Source organism: Ammodytes marinus (genome assembly GCF_949987685.1).
Source record: "Ammodytes marinus genome assembly, chromosome: 15".
Taxonomy (NCBI): Eukaryota; Metazoa; Chordata; class Actinopteri; order Uranoscopiformes; family Ammodytidae; genus Ammodytes; species Ammodytes marinus.
Window position 1 is genome coordinate 541,284 of NC_137219.1, and position 19,155 is coordinate 560,438.

The 19,155-nt window shown below is 40.6% G+C and overlaps 1 protein-coding gene across 1 annotated transcript; it reads left to right on the forward strand.

Annotated features, from left to right (window-relative positions):
• The first annotated feature begins 1,266 nt into the window (after window positions 1-1,266).
• Window positions 1,267-18,939, forward strand: dkc1 (dyskeratosis congenita 1, dyskerin). The gene is made up of 15 exons (XM_080041946.1): window positions 1,267-1,318; window positions 2,566-2,618; window positions 2,819-2,905; window positions 4,515-4,606; window positions 5,745-5,929; window positions 6,348-6,412; window positions 7,182-7,308; window positions 7,655-7,785; window positions 9,081-9,224; window positions 12,532-12,652; window positions 13,247-13,365; window positions 14,872-14,975; window positions 15,969-16,026; window positions 17,359-17,514; window positions 18,722-18,939. The coding sequence occupies exons 1-15, from the start codon at window positions 1,303-1,305 to the stop codon at window positions 18,785-18,787; spliced, it is 1,524 nt and encodes a 507-aa protein (XP_079898072.1). The 5' UTR covers window positions 1,267-1,302; the 3' UTR covers window positions 18,788-18,939.
• Window positions 18,940-19,155: the final 216 nt, after the last annotated feature.

The window sequence follows — 19,155 nt, forward strand, 5'->3', positions numbered from 1 at the left end:
CAAAGATTAAGAACTTTTTTGTAATGATTTCAATGCTTTTGCAGTGATGAGAGGAGAATGAACTAAGCCTAAATGTTGCATCCAAACATACGCCAACTTTATAGTTTTGAGGGTATGGTTGGTTTGGTTATTCATGTAGAGAACCGCCTTTTTTCATTTATGTGTGAAGAATTTGTTGTTGATGTTGTTTTTTAAGTGTTATTTATTTCAACAATACCACCAACATATTTCAAAAGATTTAATGTCATGTGCAGAAATACAAAAAAGTGCAATATTTGGTGCAGTCAATTAGTGTAAATGTATCTTATACCAGAAACTAGTAGCACAGAAAACGTGCAAATTGTGAAAAAACTGCTTGCTTTAGTGAATACTAAAGAAGAGCAATGTCTCTGTGTGAACTGATTATTTTGTAGAGATCTGTTGATCTGTTAAACAATTGTATGAGTGGGAATCAAAATAAATTGGTCTGCTGGGTTAAGTCAGAAATGTGCTACTATTTTAAAATCATAATGAGCCCTTGCTCCCCCAACTGTCCCTGCAAATCCCTTGTTGATAAGATAGTTAGTCTCTCTGCAAATACATGTATGTGTTTATTGAGGGATGAGCGCACTCACACTCATTGTTGATAGGAGTAATGGGTAAGGGGGGGGGGCCCATTGACTGGAGGTTATCAGGGGCCCAGCCATTTGTGGGGCAGGCCTGCATGTGTTTTACTGCATGTGCATGTGTTTTACTGCGTGTGTGTGTGTGTGTGTGTGTGTGTGTTTTACTGCCTGTGTGTGCATGTGTTTTACTGCGTGTGTGTCTGTGTCCATGATGTATTGACTGGGAGACCCCTGTGATCCTCTCAGCTGTCCTCACCATTCCAGTGATAATTCCTAAACAACCGCGATGCACATTCACATACTTCAGTTACAGTCACTGTTAAAATGAAACACTCAAATGATTAGTTATCTCGGCAGAAGATAGCTGGTTGGCTCGGTTGTAGGCGGCTTCCTCATTTTGAATGTTAGCCTCACAACTCAAAATTGTGTAGGCCTTACATAGTTGACTTGAACTTTTGGAGGCATGATTGTGTATGTTTAGGCAGTGTGTGTGTGTGTGTGTGTGCGCGCGCGCGTGTGTCTGCATTTGTGTGTGTGTGTGTATGTGCGTGCGTGTGTGCATCGTGGCTTGCACATGTGTTTGCATCGCCTTGCTTGCTGCATCCTGCTGGATTTACGGCAGTAGAAGAAGAAACAGAAGAAGGAGGAGCCGGAAGTAGAAGTACCGTCTCCCACGCGCTCAGTCAGTCAGTTCAACATGGCGGACACAGAGGGTGAGTGAGCGAGTCGCAGCGCTGCAACAATTTTGACTTTTAACTTTGTTTTTTATCGCTTTATTTAGACATTTTCATTAACTTTCACTGCGTGGCATTATAACTGTGTATCCTGTCTTTAAGCTCATGCACATAGCGAATCCTACACATGCGCAGTTAGCCACAACCATTGAATTACGCATTTAGAGTTGTGTACTATTTTCAATGGTTAAGTGACACATTCTGGATATTTTAACAAGTTTAAAGGCTTATATATCTAATCCTGCAGTCTGGTCCTGCTGTGTGTAACAGGAGGAGTATTATGGGATGTTTTAGTATCCAGTGGCCAGGCCTGTTAGCATCGCTAGCCACGTGTTGCTAACTTCCCACGTGGTGCCGCAGAGACACGTGTCCAGCTAACTTTAGGTTTATTTCAGAAGTATGGATCGGCTCATAATCGGTTTAATGCTTTAAAACGGCAGGTTAACAGGGTGATATATTTAGCCTGTAGATATCATGAAACTGCCAGTTGACTACTCGCATTAAAACTATTAGTAGATTTTTTTTCCTAACCGGTTTAAGAACATGTGCACATTTTAAGAATCGTTTTAATATTTTTGCATTGCAGGTTAACAGTGTGAAATATTTAGCCTTTAGATATCATGAAACTGCCAGTTGATTACTGACCTTAAAACTATAAGTAGAAAGTAGACGAGTAGATTTTCCTAACCGGTTTGAAAAAATTTGCTTTGCACATTTACTTAGCAACATTTAACTTAATTATATGTTTAATAGCATCTCTCAAATCTAGAAGTTGGCTAAAACCTTTACTTTTTTGCAGCGTATAAGTGTCTTAACAGATTTTTAATAAATTTAGTGAAAACGTTACTATGTACACGTCTTAAATGAATTTTCAGCACGTTTTTTTAAAATAAGGTAATATATCATAAATCAATGACCAAATCCTTCTGTAATAACCTTCAGAATAGTGCTGAGAATGATTATGGAAAGTTTAGTTGATGTAAGTGCTTTAGAAGTTGAGATTTTTTTTGGTTCAGAGTATTGAGAATTTTTTTTGAGATGTCCGTTAAAGATGGTTGTATAGGAGAAATATACAGACGCAAACAGACAAGGTTTAGTCAAATGAACACCTGAATGTACATGTTGGACCTTTGATTTATACTAGTATGAAAGAAGACATGTTATGGATGATACATAGACAAACCTGCATGGTTTCATATTGTAACGTTAAATGTTTTTCTTTTCAGTATCAGCGAAAAAGAAGAAAAAGGTCAAGAAGATCAACGGTGACGATGTTGGAGTAAGTCTCAATAAACACTTTAATGTTCTTGTTGTTTTTAGCTGTAAAGTGTTTTGTTGCTTATCAGACAGACATTCTAAAAGGAACTGGTTCTTTTCGACTGGCGTGTAGGAGTAAACGTGAAGATAACTAACTGATTTTAAAGTTTTTAATCTGTGGATGAAATGAAACTAAAAGGGTTTTAATTGTGTCTTTCCCAGGAGATCCAGCAGAGTGGAGACTTCTTCATCCAGCCAGAGACCAAGGTCCCCACTCTGGACACATCGGAGTGGCCCCTGCTGCTCAAGGTAACACACACACACACACACACACACACACACACACCTTTATTACATGGAGACACACACCTGGCTGGGTTAATAGACCTGAGTTAGAGCCTCAAGGTAACACACACCTTACAGAGCTCACATACTTTGACCTAAATGGTTATATCAGACTTTGCTGCAGACTTGTGTAAAGCTTCAACTGTGCCATGCTGGTGTGACTAAATAGGCGTGGAAACCCTATTTTAAATGCATGTTATTTACAGCAACACACAATCAACCTACTGTAGTACAACCCTAACACTAGACGCACACCTGAGTTTACCAGGAAAAACCCTTTTATATCTAATAGATTATTTTTTCAACAGAAACACATGGCAGTGAATTTACTATAACTTAGCCTTGATCTGAAAATCTTTTATTTGATTAATTGGTCCAGACAAGTTATTTCTAACCTCTTATAAATGGTAACACATGCACCCTCCTACAGTAAGACACACAAACACTTACTGTAGTACCACCATAGGCCACTAGACGAAAAAGCAGGGGTGGAGAATTTGGGGAGAAAATAGCAGTTGGGATAGAGATTTGAACAGTTGACAGTCCCAATAAGAACAGAGAATCGATTTGTTTTTTTAAGAATCACAGCCTCGCTCTGATTGGTCAAGTCTAATAATCTCCCCGTGTCATCGTGTGACGTGATGAATCTGTTTATCCATTCTCTGAGCGGCGACCATCTTGTCTTTGCCGTTCTCCCGTTCTGGGGGCGTGGCCTCTTCACCATGGTAACGGTCTGTTTGGCGTTCTGCTGAACAACAACCTGAACCGTGAGAGAGACGAGACTGATGGACCGTCTCCAAGACGATTTAACTGAGCTGATCATGTGATGACATAAGGGTTGAAAAAAAGAAGAAAAAAATCTTGACAAAGTAAAAAAGTTAGCTTTTATCAACAGAAGGAATTCCATAATTGACAATAATACAAAACAAAATGTATTTACTGTATATAGTCAAACTTTATTTTTATATGTCCCCTTAAAACCAGTGTTACAAGGCGCTTTTCAAAATAAAATTGTAAACTGAAAGCTATTGCCTGGTATATGGCTGGACTGGAATTGGTTTAAAAAAAGTAAAAAAGTTCGCTTTTATCAACAGAAGGAAATCCATCATTGACAATAATACAACACATGTATTTGGTAAAACATTATTTACACACGTGTTATAATAATAATAAAAAATTGGACACATTTTTTTTACATAAATTAGTTCATTTTGTAAACAGGAGGAAATTCACCATTGATAATAATACAAAATGTTCTTATTGTATATAGTTAAACCTTATTTTTATAGGTCCCCTTAAAACCAGTGTTACAAGACGCTTTTCAAAATAAAATTGTAAACTGAAAGCTATCAAGATGGAACTATTACCTAGTATATGGCTGCACTGGAATTGGTTTTAAGTTAGTGTTTATTATATACTTGGAAATTTTAAAAACATTATTTTAGACCTAAGAAATTATACAAATGCCAGCATAAAGTTTATTTAAATCAACGTATAAAGAATAATTTTCAAAATAAAGCCTTGTATAGTTTGCTGTAGGCCTGTCATAATAAAAGCCTTTCTGTCTCGTTAGAACTTTGACAAGCTGAACATACGGACGGCTCACTACACTCCGCTGCCCAACGGATCCAACCCTCTGAAGAGAAACATCTCCGACTACATCAAGTAAGAACACACACACACACACTGTCTAGTAAAGCTACAGGCCAGTTTACAGAGCCTAGGCTGAGTATTAACACACACACACACTGTCTAGTATAGCTACAGGCCAGTTTACAGAGTCTAGGCTGAGTATTGACACGCACACACAGTAATAACTCCTACTGAAACACACACACAGCCTGTCTAGTATAGCAACATGCCAGTTTACAGAGCCTAGGCTGAGTATTGACAAGCACACAGTATGGAGATATTCACTGATTTTTTTATTTTTATTTTTTTAACAAGTGTTCTCCAGAATTACTAACCTCACTTCTCAACTGCCTGTTCTTAAAATTTGTAGTCAGTGATTCTGGCTTGTAGTTTAAACCCCTAGCCTAGGCTCTGTAAACTGGTGTTAATACACAGCCTAGGCTCTGTAAACCCTTCTAAAAAGCACTGGCTCAGTCTCTCGGTGGCTGGGTGAGTTGTCGATGAAGGGAACAGTGATTCTTCTCTGTGGGTGAGACGGCAGCAGCTCAGTGGCTGAACCGTCTCAATCAGGGATGAGACAACGTTAAAGTAGCTACGTGGAACTTTTAAATATTTCTGAAAGTCAAATTTTTCCTCTGATCATAAATTACATGTCACAGCTGGTGTGGTAAAAACACTGCCGCTTTAGTTGAAAGAGGGCGCTTGAATAAACACAAACTGAGTTCCTCAGAGCACCTTTAAAGATGGAGTCCATTTGGCCGATAAGATTAAGATGTAGCCTGATGACTAGCCCTGTAATAAAGCCCCGTATTTATTTTCATTTATCAATATTTTTTGTTTTCTTTTTTTATATACAATAAAGACAAAACAAATGATAAAAATATACAAACAATATTGACAAACAAGAACAAATAAAAGCCCTGTATTAATATGAATCATTATTACCAGGTCTGGCTTCATAAACCTAGATTAACCCGCCAACCCTTCGTCTCATGAGGTGGTGGCCTGATAACCTAACCCTAAGGCCCTGTGTTGGTGCTATTTAATATGTAATAAAGCCCTGTGTTAATGCTAAGCTAACCCTATAATAAAGCCTTGTGTTAATGCTAAGCTAACCCTATAATAAAGCCTTGTGTTAATGCTAAGCTAACATGATGTTTTGCCCTCTCAGGTCTGGCTTCATAAACCTAGACAAACCCGCCAACCCGTCGTCTCATGAGGTGGTGGCGTGGATACGGAGGATCCTGCGCGTGGAGAAGACGGGTCACAGCGGCACTCTGGACCCAAAGGTCACGGGATGTCTGATCGTCTGTGTGGACAGAGCCACGCGATTGGTTAAGAGCCAACAAAGCGCCGGTAAGAGCACCATTTACTGATTCCTGTTTAGAATTTTATTTCATCGGAACAAGTGTCTTTTGTTTAGTGACAGAGATTGATTGATTTTCTTTATTTTGAACGTGTAAGTAATACAAACAGTTGATGACCACGCCCTGTTAACTGTTATATTTTGATTGAATTTTTTTAATTCTTTTTAAGAACACAAACTGAAAAATTGAACACCCAAACAAAAGATAAAATAAACTTAACATGGCATACTCTACTTTACAAGTTCCTAAGGACATTGTTTAAACTAAACGTGAATGTTAAGCAGCACATTAAAACGCTCTTTTCTTTTACTATGTAGACCTATTAAACCTGCTTCAGTGTTTGTTACCTGCCTACGCACGTTGTTGGGACATCAAACAGTGATTGATCTCTACTCTCTGTGTTTCAGGCAAAGAATACGTCGGCATTGTCCGGCTACACAACGCCATAGAGAGCGAACACACACTCGCCCGGGTGGGTCTCTCACACACACACACACACACACACCCCGTCTCTCACACACACTGTCTCACACACACACACTCACTGACTCACTCACTGTCACACACAGCCGGGACAAACACACATACTCTGTCTCACACACACACACACAGCCGGGAGACACACACACTCTCCCACACACACACACACACACACCTTCCTGCTTTAATCAGCCTTTTATATTTAGCACGCTGTGATTGGTTGTTGGGGACTGGAGTGATGATGCTGAGATGGTTTCGCATAATGAGCTGATATCAGTGATGTCACCACTTCTCTTGGCTGTCTGACCAATCCCTGATGAGTAGTTTAGCTGTCTGACCAATCCCTGATGAGTAGACCGTAGCTTAGCATCGCTAACGGATTAAATACACACTCTAAACGGCCCGGCATCGTTTCTGTCATTTAAGAAAACCTAAAATATCTCTGAATATTTCTGATGTTTAAATGGGATTACACGTTTGTTTTTCCTTTAAACTTGGGGTAACACAATCATGTCAACCACCATTTTATAGATGTCAAACATTGGTTGGTGTATTTCAGACATATCAAATTAACAAAACAATATAAAAAATAAACAAATTATGATCAAATTATTTCACCAGAAATTAAAATGAACAAATTACATACATTTAATTGATATGCCTGAAAAGGAGTAGGAAGAAGTATAATATAAACTTAAATTCTCTGTCTCTCTCTCTCTCCCCCTCCCTCCCTCCCTCCCTCTCTCTCTCTCCGTCTCCAGGCCATGGAGCAGTTAACCGGCGCTCTGTTCCAGCGTCCTCCTCTCATCGCCGCCGTCAAGAGACAACTGAGAGTCAGAACCATCTACGAGAGCAAACTGATAGAGTACGACCCGGAGAGACGGCTGGGTGAGAATATATACATACACACAGATCCAGCCACATACACTGACATACTAACAAAGAGGGTAAACTGATAGGCTAAGTAAGAATACATGCACACACACTGTAACACACTAACAGAGACACACCTGGGAACTGGAGTGATGATACTGAGATGGTTTCGCAAAAATGAGCTGATATCAGTGATGTCACCACTTCTCTTGGCTGTCTGACCAATCCCTGATGAGTAGCTTAGCTGTCTGACCAATCCCCTGACTATCTGAATATGAAAAAAATAAATCTCCCCACAATACATGGGTAGGAAAGAGTGTATGTGGTTGTAACCCTGTGTGTCTGTCTGTGTATTCTGCAGGCATCTTCTGGGTGAGCTGTGAGGCGGGGACCTACATCCGTACGCTGTGTGTCCACCTGGGTCTGATGCTGGGGACGGGGGCTCAGATGCAGGAGCTCAGAAGGGTCCGCTCGGGCGTACTGGGAGAGCACGTACGTTTACTTTACTGTTTGTGTGTCACAACTTACTGTGTTTATTCATTTTTATATATAAAGCTTTATTTTGAAGTAGCTACGAGGAACTTTTTAATATTTTAAACGGTCTGATGGTTTAGTTTTGCTGTTAGATGTAATTTATGATCATCAGTGCAAAGAATGCTATTTTTATATAGTTTCTTAATAATGCCTTTGTCATGGGTTCCCCTCTCTCACACACACTCACTCCCTCTCTCAGACATACACTCTCCCACTCTCTCTCACACATACACACACTCTCTCTCACTCACACACTCCCTCTCACACACACTCTCTCTCACACACATTCACACTCTCTCTTACACACACCCACTCACTCTCTCTCACACACACACTCTTAATCTCTCACACACACACACACACCCACCCTCTATCTCTTACACACACTCATTCACACTCTCTTACACACACCCACTCACTCTCTCTCACACACACACACACACACACACACACACTCTTAATCTCTCACACACACACACTCATTCTCACACATACACAAGCACTCTCATTCTCACACACACACACTCTCATTCTCACACACAAGCACTCTTAATCTCTCACACACACACACTCATTCTCACACACACACACTCTCATTCTCTCACACACACACTCTCATTCTCACACACACACACACTCTCATTCTCTCACACACACACACTCTCATTCTCACACACACACACACACTCATTCTCTCACACACACACTGGGTTCCAAGTGTTGAGTGTTCGTCGCGCTGCTCGGTGCGCGGCGGCTAATTAAACTTTGGAACAGAATCTGCCGTGATGTCACCAGTGACCTCATCGTGATGTCACAACGACCTCACTGCTTACATCAGCGCTGACTACACACTAGTTCAGGATTTCATTTTTATATATTTTGTTTTGCATATAAAAACACTTGAATATGATAGTTACGGTTCTGAATGACTGTTTTAAAGGTGCTACGAGGAACTTTTAAATATTTCTGAAACAGTCTCATTGTTCCTCTGATGATCATAAATTACATGTAACAGCAAACCAGACCATCAGTGCAAAGAATGCTATTTTTATATATATATTTTTTCTTAATGCCTTTGTCATGGGTATACGCTCACCCAGGAACAACAGCTGGCGTGGTAAAAACACTACCGCTTTTGTCCAAAGGGGGCGCTAGAATTAACATGCACTGAAAAGTTCCTTGGAGACACTTTAAAGTATAATGTGTGTATATCTATATGTATTTTAATGTAAACCCCCCCACCCCCCTCCCAGGACCACATGGTGACGATGCATGACGTAATGGACGCCCAGTGGCAGCTGGATCACAACAAAGACGAGACGTATCTGCGCCGCGTCGTTTTCCCGCTCGAGAAACTCCTGATCTCACACAAACGCATCGTGATGAAAGACAGCGCTGTGAGTACACTCTACTGTCTACTGTGTGTTCTACTGTCTGTCTGTCTGTTACTGTCTGTATGTGTGTGTCTGTTACTGTCTGTGTCACTGTCTGTATGTGTGTTTCTGTGTGTGTGTTACTGTCTGTCTGTCTGTGTTTTACTGTCTGTGTGTGTGTGTCTGTGTGTGTGTGTGTGTGTGTGTTACTGTCTGTCTGTTACTGTCTGTATGTGTGTTTTTCTGTTACTGTCTGTGTCACTGTCTGTGTGTGTGTGTTTTACTTACTGTCTGTCTGTGTGTGTGTGTCTGTTACTGTCCGTCTGTGTGGGGCCTTGATTTGATCAATATTGTCCCAGAAGGGTCACTAGTTTTTCATCCAGCAGCAGTAGTATAATTGATAACTTTTATTTCAGACATCAATAATCTAAAAAATATATAATATAAACAAACTAATTTAAGATCATTTCACAAGTAAGAACTAAACCATATTCCATTGATTTACCTGAAAAGGCGGAAGTATACATCTTAGTTAATCCCCTTTTCCACATTAAGCACCACTGTGTGTGTGTGGCAGTGATTTGATCTGTATTGTCCCCTAGAGGCCATTAGTAGTAGTAACCCTCATTGCACAGTGAACACCCAAGCCTGGCCTGTGTCCGTTACTGTCTGTGTCTGTTACTGTGTGTCTGTTGTAGTAACCCTCAGTGCACAGTGAACACCCAAGCCTGGCCTGTGTCCGTTACTGTCTGTGTCTGTTACTGTGTGTCTGTTGTAGTAACCCTCAGTGCACAGTGAACACCCAAGCCTGGCCTGTGTCCAGGGCCGGAGTGGGACTCATTTTCAGCCCTGGAGTTTCATGCCTCAGATCAGCCCACTTTCACGCCGACATTATTAATGTAATGTAATAACAACCTTAATATGTACGTCTGCAAAAGTGCACTGTTCTCTGCACCCTTGTAATTCTGTGTTTTTAGACTGTGTGGACTCAAATGCTCCTGTTTAGCCTATAGCCTACTCAGGTGCCTGCCATGGTGCTACTATGTGCAGTAGGAGTGTACGGAGACGTCATTATCTGTAGGCTATCTGTTCAACAAACACAATTAGCCTATCTATATGTAGGCTACCTGTATTCGGATATGAAACCGGAAGTGGCTGGGGCTTATGGGCTTATGTGTGAAAAAAACAACAATTATTGTCCCTTCAGAGCCTCAAATTGATTTAATATTGGCATATTATCAATAATGAGATAGGCATATTTTCCTCATACTGTACTCATCTGTTTCTCTCTCTCATTATAACTGTCTAAGCCCCTACACGTTTGACTGGGGGACATTGAACATTCAGAGTCTGAAACAGTAGGCCTATTACATCACAGTAAATCATAAACTTGCCCAATTTATTTTATTTTTTCATCTCTGTCCCTTTTTATTTTTAACTAAACTAAGTTGTATCATCGATCTAGATAAGATTTATTTTGCCCGTTTATTTCCCTCTTCTCTCTCACTCTCCCTCTGTCTCTCATAGGCCTATCTCTGTCTCGCTATCTCTCTCTCTCCCTCTCTTTTTTAATTTCTAACTTAGTTCAATGAATAATTACTTTAGACTAGGAAACAGCGTTTTATAATCTAGAGGTCTAATTGATCAACGCACAAAAACGAAACTTTTTTTGAGCAAATCTCTTAGTTATAAACAGATTGTATGAACTAAACAAGCGAAGTGTTTGCAGATCGAATATTTAAAGATCGATTTTATTAAATGAAGAGACGTGGTTCACGTTCAGAGATTTGAAATAAATAAAAGTCAGGAGGGACTGAAGGTGACTCGGGGTCACAAACATCCAGCGGAATGGAGAGACCGCAGCTCACGGGGCCATGCATAAACGCAGCTGGTCTATCTCTTTTCTGCCACGGCAGCGGAGATGAACAGCTGATAGGTGCCACTCAAGTTAAGGCAGAACGCGCCGCGTCAATTTAGTGCATGATAGGCAAAATAAATAAATAGTTGTTTCCTGAATAATAACGAGATTATTCGCGAAGTAAACATATTCGGATCGATCATCTCATTATCCGTGCTCATCCGAATAGGCCAACATGTTCGGATTCTGGCTCATCCCAGTGCAGCCGACGCTCCAGTCGCCATTGTCCCGAGCATGCATTGAACATATATGACTGGGGGCTGTGACTAACTTTCATAAAGCCTTTGGTATGAGCGCAGAATTACAAGTTATCTTTCACCTCGTAGTCCGACATGCTGCTAGAGAGAGACACGCAGCAGGGCTAGGAGGCCCTAAATTCTGCTTCAAAATAAAAGTAATCTCACGTTACGCCAGTTAGATGCTTTTAATGTGAAACTGAAGCTGTAGGAAATGGTCAGTTTCCATTAGCAGTAACTTAACTGCGGACTAATACTGTGATTTTTAATGCACCAATAGGTAAAATGATATTTTAACCCAGTGCCATGACTGGGCCGGCCCTCGCAGCCCAAAAACCAGAGCGGCCCACCGGGAATGCTCCCGGTTCTCCCGATTAGCCACTCCGGGCCTGCCTGTGTCTGTTACTGTCTGTGTCTGTTACTGTGTGTCTGTTGTAGTAACCTTCAGTGCACAGTGAACACCCAAGGCTGGCCTGTGTCTGCCCTTGTCTTAACTCTGTGCTAGACTAACCTGGTCTGTACCTCTGAACTAGAAGAGTCAATCCTCACCTAGCTCATCAACGGACCAGAACACAATGTACATCGCTGACAGACGTACAGGGAAATCTCCCATTGATAAGTGAACGTTTTAAAAAGAAGAAACCGTCCCATACAATGCATAAATAAACGTGACAATAAAACCTACAGGAGATATCATTGTTATAAGAATTGGACAGGTAGTAAAAACCATAGATAGTATATACATTTTAAAAATATATTGCAACTATAACCCCAGTAATACCGGTCTGGCAATGGTAATGTGTGTCAATCTTGGTTGTGTGTATTAATAAATGAGCGTATCATTTATTAACTGTGTGGGCGACTGTGTCTCAGGTGGTAGAGCGGGTCGGCCGATGATCAAAGGGTTGGAGGTTCGATCCCCGCCCTGCCACCTGTGTCATGGTTGTTGTGTCCTTGGGCAAGACACTTCACCCACCTTGCCTCGTGTGAATGTCGATAGTTAACCTGCTGCTATCGGTGTATGAATGTGTGTGTGTGTGAATGGTAACGTGGGAAAGGAAAACAGGTCTCCCTTGCAAAAGAGTCTTCGGTCTCAATGGGATTTACCTGTAGAAATAAAGGTTAAAGAAAAATCATTGTGGTTGTGTATTAATGAACAGATGTATTGTCCCCTCAGATTAATGCGATCTGCTACGGAGCTAAGATCATGCTTCCAGGAGTCCTACGGTACGAAGACGGAATAGAGATGAACCAAGACATCGTAGTGATAACAACCAAGGGAGAGGCCATCTGCACAGGTAAGGGCTACTGTCTGTCTGTCTGTCTGTCAGTCTGTGTGTCTGTCTGTCTGTCCTTCAGTTTGTGTTAACAGTTTGTCTTCATTTGAAGAAAGAAAGAAAGAGAAGCAAATATATATTTTCATATTTTGTGTTTAGAATAAAAATAAAAACACACGAATAGGATTATAAGTTAGTAGCAGGCTTTGTTTGTTGTGTAAGGTTTGTTACTGTGTATTAGCAGTGTGTGTGTGTGTGTGTGTTAGCGTTCATATGTGTGTATACTTCAGCCACATGATGACAGGAGATAGTCCTTAGCCTGCGGGCTGTGTGGACCTACTATCTATCACCCTTTCCTGATGGCTCCTGGGACACTGAAACATTTCTATAAGACTTCTGTTATTAAAGTTATAAGCACATTTAAATCAGTCTGTTCTCAATGCCTCAAACTCTTTAATATTATATATAATTTTTTTTATACAGACAAAAAAGTACACGCATACAGTACACACAACCACCCCGAAAATCAGACGAATGGCTGCTGTGATGTCATAGCTTTGTAGTGATGCTATTGGTCGACCACTAACTCTGATGTCACTCTTGTTTCCTGGTTAGCCGTGGCGCTCATGACGACGGCGGTGATCTCGACGTGTGACCACGGCATCGTAGCAAAGATCAAACGAGTCATCATGGAGAGAGACACGTACCCCAGGAAGTGGGGGCTGGGACCCAAGGTAACACTCCCTGTGTAGCCTGCATTTAACCTGTTAATACACAGCCTAGGCTCTGTAAAAGCACTTAGGGTTAGAGGGTAAGGGTTAGATGTAGTAGATAATGATGGAGAGACACGTACCCCAGGAAGTGGGGGCTGGGACCCAAGGTAACACATTACATGTCATTTAGCAGACTCTTTGGTAACACTCAGACTGTATGTATTTATTTATTTACAGCCTGGGCTCTGTAAACTGGTGTTAATACACATCCTGGACTCTGTAAAATCCCCTTCCAAAAGCACTTCCAAAAGCGCTTGCTCAGTCTATTAGTGGCTGGGCCCAAAAGTAACATTCATTCAGCCTGTATTTACATGTGGTACTATGTATTGGTTTATTTAAAGGACATTGCACACTGATCAACTGTAAGTGAGCCAGTTAGCCTACTACTATTACACAGCCTAGATTCTGTAAACTCCCCTTGCTCAGTCTACCAGTGGCTTGGCCCAAAAGTAACATTCATTCAGCCTGTATTTACATGTGTTAATACACAGCCTAGGCTCTGTAAACTGGTGTTAATACACAGCCTAGGCTCTGTAAACCTGTTAATACTCAGCCTAGGCTCTGTAAACTGGTGTTGATACTCAGCCTAGGCTCTGTAAACCCTTCTAAAAAGCACTGGCTCAGTCTCTCGGTGGCTGGGTGAGTTGTCGATGAAGGGAACAGTGATTCTTCTCTGTGGGTGAGACGGCAGCAGCTCAGTGGCTGAACCGTCTCAATCAGGGATGAGACAACGCGTTCATACACAAATCAAATCAGTTTTATTTGTATAGCCCAAAATCACAAACAAATTTGTCTCAGTGGGCTTTACATTTCATACAATATGATATCTGATACAATATGATACAATATGACACCCTGCCCTTACACCCTTAGCTCGGCTGAGAAAAAAACTCCCAGTAAAAACCCTTTACCGGGAATAAAAAATTTAAGAAATCTCAGGGAGAGTCGACAGAGTAAGGGATCCCTCTCCCAGGACGGACATGCTGCAATAGATGTCATAAGTAGAGAAAATCACAGCCTAGCTTCTGTAAACTGGTATGTTGATAGCCACGGTGGGCCCTAGTTTACAGAGCCTAGGCTGTGTATTAACATAACTCATTTTCAGTATGCACACGTAGTACAGATTGTAAGGAGATATTCACTGATTTTTAACAAGCGTTCTCCAGAATCACTCCACCTGAATGTTTCCATATATTATCAAACTTTTATCACTCTAAACTTTAAATGTGTCAGAAGTTTCTCCATTTTAACTCTCTCTCTCCCTCCCTCTCTCTCTCTTTCTCTCTCTCTCTCTCTGTCCGTCTCTCTCCCACTCTCTCTTTCTTTCTCTGTCTCTCTCCCTCTCTCTTTCTCTGTGTTTCTCTCTCTTTCTTTCTCTCTCTCTGTCTCTCTCTTTCTCTCTCTCTCTCTCTCTCTCTCCCTCTCTCTCTGTGTTTCTCTCTCTCTCTTTCTCTCTCTCCGTCTCAGGCGAGTCAGAAGAAGCAGATGATTCAGAAAGGTCTCCTGGATAAACACGGTAAACCCAACGGCAGCACGCCGGGGGAGTGGAAGACCGGATACGTGGACTACAGGTAAGAGTCATTGCACTGTTAGATATAGTTCAGAAACTGTTTGTATTTAGCTTTGGATAGAACAGGGAGAGCGCCACGCCTGTTTGTCAGTCGACGCGTGGGAGAGAAACCAAAGAATTCAATCTTAATGAATTATTTTGGTAGAGCAGGTCGGCCGATCAAAGGGTTGGAGGTTCGATTCCCGCCCTGCCACCTTTGTCATAGTTGTTGTGTCCTTGGGCAAAGACACTTCACCCACCTTGCCTCGTGTGAATGTCGATAGTTAGCCTGCTGCTATCGGTGTATGAATGGTAACGTGTAAATGGGAACAGGTCTCCCTTGAAAAAGAGTCTTGTATACCTGTATAAATAAAGGTTAAAAAAAAAAAAAGCCTCCGGTCATAGTGACAGGTTTAGGAATGACTGGAGAGATGCAGCGCCCCTGGAGGCCATTCAATGTTTAAGCAATAGCTCACAACAGGCTGTGGAATGTGCTTATTATACCACAGTTAACGGGCTTTATTCGGCCCAACACAAAGCAAGGGTGTATTTTTATTTAGTGTGTGTGTGTGTGAATGCAGAGTGAGTGTTTATATAGTGTGTGTGTTAAATGCAGACGGTTATCCCTCATTGCGCTGCCGTGCTCTCTGAGGGAGTAAGTCTGCTACAGAATCTCTCAGTGATGTCATAGTCTGTCGGCCAATCGCTGAGCAGCATTCTGACCTGAGCACATGATGTCCTAGTGAGGTCACCACATTCTAAACCTCTAAACGGCTAAAAAAAACTTTTCAAACAAACAAACTTGCTTCAACAAACAGTTTGATTTCTGATTGACAGTGTGACAGATATGCAGGTGAAACTCCAAAAACTAGAATATCATGCAACAGTTTGTTTATTTCAGTAATTCATCTAAAATGTGCAATCTGTGTGTGTGTGTGTGTACGCCTACCGGTATGTCACCACATTCTAAACCTTTTTAAATTTGCTTCATAAACGTTTTGGTTTGTCTCTCCAGCACGTCAAAGCCTAAAGAAGTGAAGGAAGAGGTGGAGGAGGGAGATGCACCAGCTAAGGTAAAATCACCAGCAATAATCCACTGACTTAGATTTTATTTACTCCTTTAAAGCTGGGGTGGAGGATTTGGGGAGAAAATGGCAGTTGGGATAGAGAGTTGAATCCAAATACCTCAACCGCTCCACTTGTTCTCTTTGGTCCCTCCCCTATGGTCCCTCCCTGACACGCTCTACACCAACAAAGTCGTGCCAAAGGGAATGGACAGTCCCAACAGCCAATAAGAACAGAGAATCGGAGCCTCGCTCTGATTGGTCAAAGTGTACAGCTCATGTTAACTAAAGAAATCATATACCCCAGCTTTAATTAGTGAGTGTGTGTGTAAATAGTATATTGTTATATTTATCTAAACAGGGCTACAAAGTACTTGACAAGGGAAAATAAAGCTTAACCTTTGAAAGCCTAGAAAAACGCTATATAAATCCAATACATTATTAGAATGTATTTCCAGTAAGAAGTCGCACACACACAGAAACATTAGACTAATAGTTGTGTTCAGCCACATGATGACAGGAGATAGTCCTTAGCCTGCGGGCTGTGTGGACCTACTATCTATCACCCTTTCCTGATGGCTGCTGGGACACGTTTAGACATTTCTATAAGACTTCTGCTATTAAAGTTAAAAGCACATTTAAATCAGTCTGTTTCCAATGCATCAAACTCTTTAATATTATATATATAGTTACTTTATTTTGGGATTTCTTTTAAATTTATTTTCCAAATAACAATTGAAAGTGAACGTGAAAACAGACAAAACAAACGACTATTCTCCAGGATTCTAAGGACATTGTTTAAACTATCGGTGTGTTTTTTAAGGTGCAAGTTATTACATCAAACCGCCTCTTTAAATACTTTATTTTTGGATTATATGATTTTATTTTTATTTTTTTCAAAGAACACGCAACTGAAAAAGTGAACATCAAAACAAACGACTACTCTCCAGGTTTCTAAGGACATTGTTTAAACTATCAGTGTGTTTTTAAGTTATTCCATCAACCCTGATTGCGATGTATTGTCCCTTCACAGAAGAATTTATGTGTATTTTTCAAAAAAGCGCTTAGTGGTATATTATCAAAAATGGCATCTAAAGGGTTAATTTTTATTTGGGATTTATTAAATCGCAACATAAATTGAATAACAACCCCTTCATGAAAAAAATGGGGGGGGGAAATTGTGAAAAAATATTGATTTTTTCATCATTTTAATGCAGTTTAAAGGTCAAAATGTACTTAACGGTCCTAGTGTAACTTTTTTTTAATGGGGCATAAGGGTTAAACTATCGGTGCTTTAAGTTATTAAATCGACCCTGATTGTGACGTATTGTCCCTCCACAGAGGAAACGAGAGGAGAGCGATGGAGAGACCGCGACGCCAGACACTCCCAGTGCGGAGGAGAAGAAAGAGAAGAAGAAAAAGAAGAAAGAAAAGAAAGCTAAACTGGAGGAGGTAGAGGCCGCGGAGGAGGAGCCGGCCGCCGAGCCAGACGCAGAGGTGAGTTTGAGTTATAAAATGATAAAAAGCTTTTAATCTATTAGCCTGGACCTGAATTCTCCATTGTATGTTTAAAGGACGTTTAAATTATTCTAAATAGTCTCGATGTAGACTCTGGAAGCACTATCTTAGAGCCTTATCTGAGATCTTTACACTTAGGTTTAAAAAAATATATTTTAAAAATGTATTTAAAGACTGTATATTTTGAATAAAAAAAATTGTATCTATCAAAGAAATGCAACAGATTTTGAAGGAAAAATATTAAGATTTAAACTATATATTTGGAATAAAAAATTATCTGAAAGTGTCTCTGAGGAACTTTCTAGTTTGTGTTAATTCTAGCGCCCCCCTTTGGACAAGAGCGGTAGTGTTTTTACTACGCCAGCTGTTCCTGGGTGAGCGTATACCCATGACAAAGGCATTAAGAAAAACTATATTATTGGGAACTGGAGTGATGATACTGAGATGGTTTCGCATAATGAGCTGATATCAGTGATGTCACCACTTCTCTTGGCTGTCTGACCAATCCCTGATGAGTAGCTTAGCTGTTTGACCAATCCCTGATGACTAATAAGGAAATGTAGATAACCCCTGAATCACTAAAATCCCAACCATTCAGAAATATGAAGTTTTTTGAAATTTATATTGGCAATATATCAAATACTCACTTCTCCTTCCATTGATCAAGTCTTCAGTAAACCCACTAATACAAAATGTTATAAGGAACATGTTAAGTATATACAATGTTTAACTGTCTATTCGGCCATTATTTACTAAAACCTATCATTGCTTTTTTTGGGGGGGGGGGGGGTCTAATTTTATTTCCAAAAATACAGATTCACAGACAAAAGTGCAACATATTTTGTTAAATAATATACAGAAAAATACACGAGTACATAAACTTGCAAATAGATAGAGAAGTGTATAGACAGGGGCGCCTTTAGCTCAGTTGGTAGGGCGTCCCCCTCCCGGGCTGGGCCCAGCAGCAGACCCGGGTTCGATTCCCACTCGCGGTCGTTCTCTGCATGTCACTCCCCTCTCTGCACTGTCAAATAAAGCATAAAAATGCCCCAAAAAATATCTTAAAAAGAGAAGAGAAGTGTATAGATAAAAATTGTTTAATATTTCTTAACATAAACATTGTCAGATAACCTGGTATGTGTGTGTATACAATGTTTAACGTGGTGTGTGCACGTCTGTTTTCCAGGTCGGTGAAAGCGCCAAAAAGAAGAAAAAGAAGAAGAAAGTGAAAGAGGAGGAGACGTCGGAGTGAAGCAAAGCATTGTGGGAGTTTGATCACGGACTGCGCCGGCTCGATGCGCAGAAAGACTTTTTTTATATAAATTTTATTCTTTTGTTTTTTGTAAATACCTGAACAGGAAGTCTGTTTGTAACTTCAAAATAAAGCGTCATTTTTTTTGTGTATCTCTGAATCCTGTGATCTGTATGAATACCAACCCTGCGTTCCGAATCTCCTCTTTCTTTTTTCTATTCTACATACTACATCTGACGATAAAAAGAATCTAGTTAGGATGCAGTAGGCATACTATTGGGACATACTTTTACTCTTTTATTTCATCATAACATGGCTCCTTGATCTTGCCTCTTCCATGACTAGTGTAGTGAAGAGTTCTACTGGAG

What these genes read in the sequence shown, in the direction of transcription:
- dkc1 (XM_080041946.1), top strand. An exon ending in AACATCTCCGACTACATCAA is followed by an intron (nt 4,607 to 5,744) that starts GTAAGAACACAC and finishes TTGCCCTCTCAG; the next exon opens with GTCTGGCTTCATAAACCTAG. An exon ending in GCGAACACACACTCGCCCGG is followed by an intron (nt 6,413 to 7,181) that starts GTGGGTCTCTCA and finishes CTCCGTCTCCAG; the next exon opens with GCCATGGAGCAGTTAACCGG.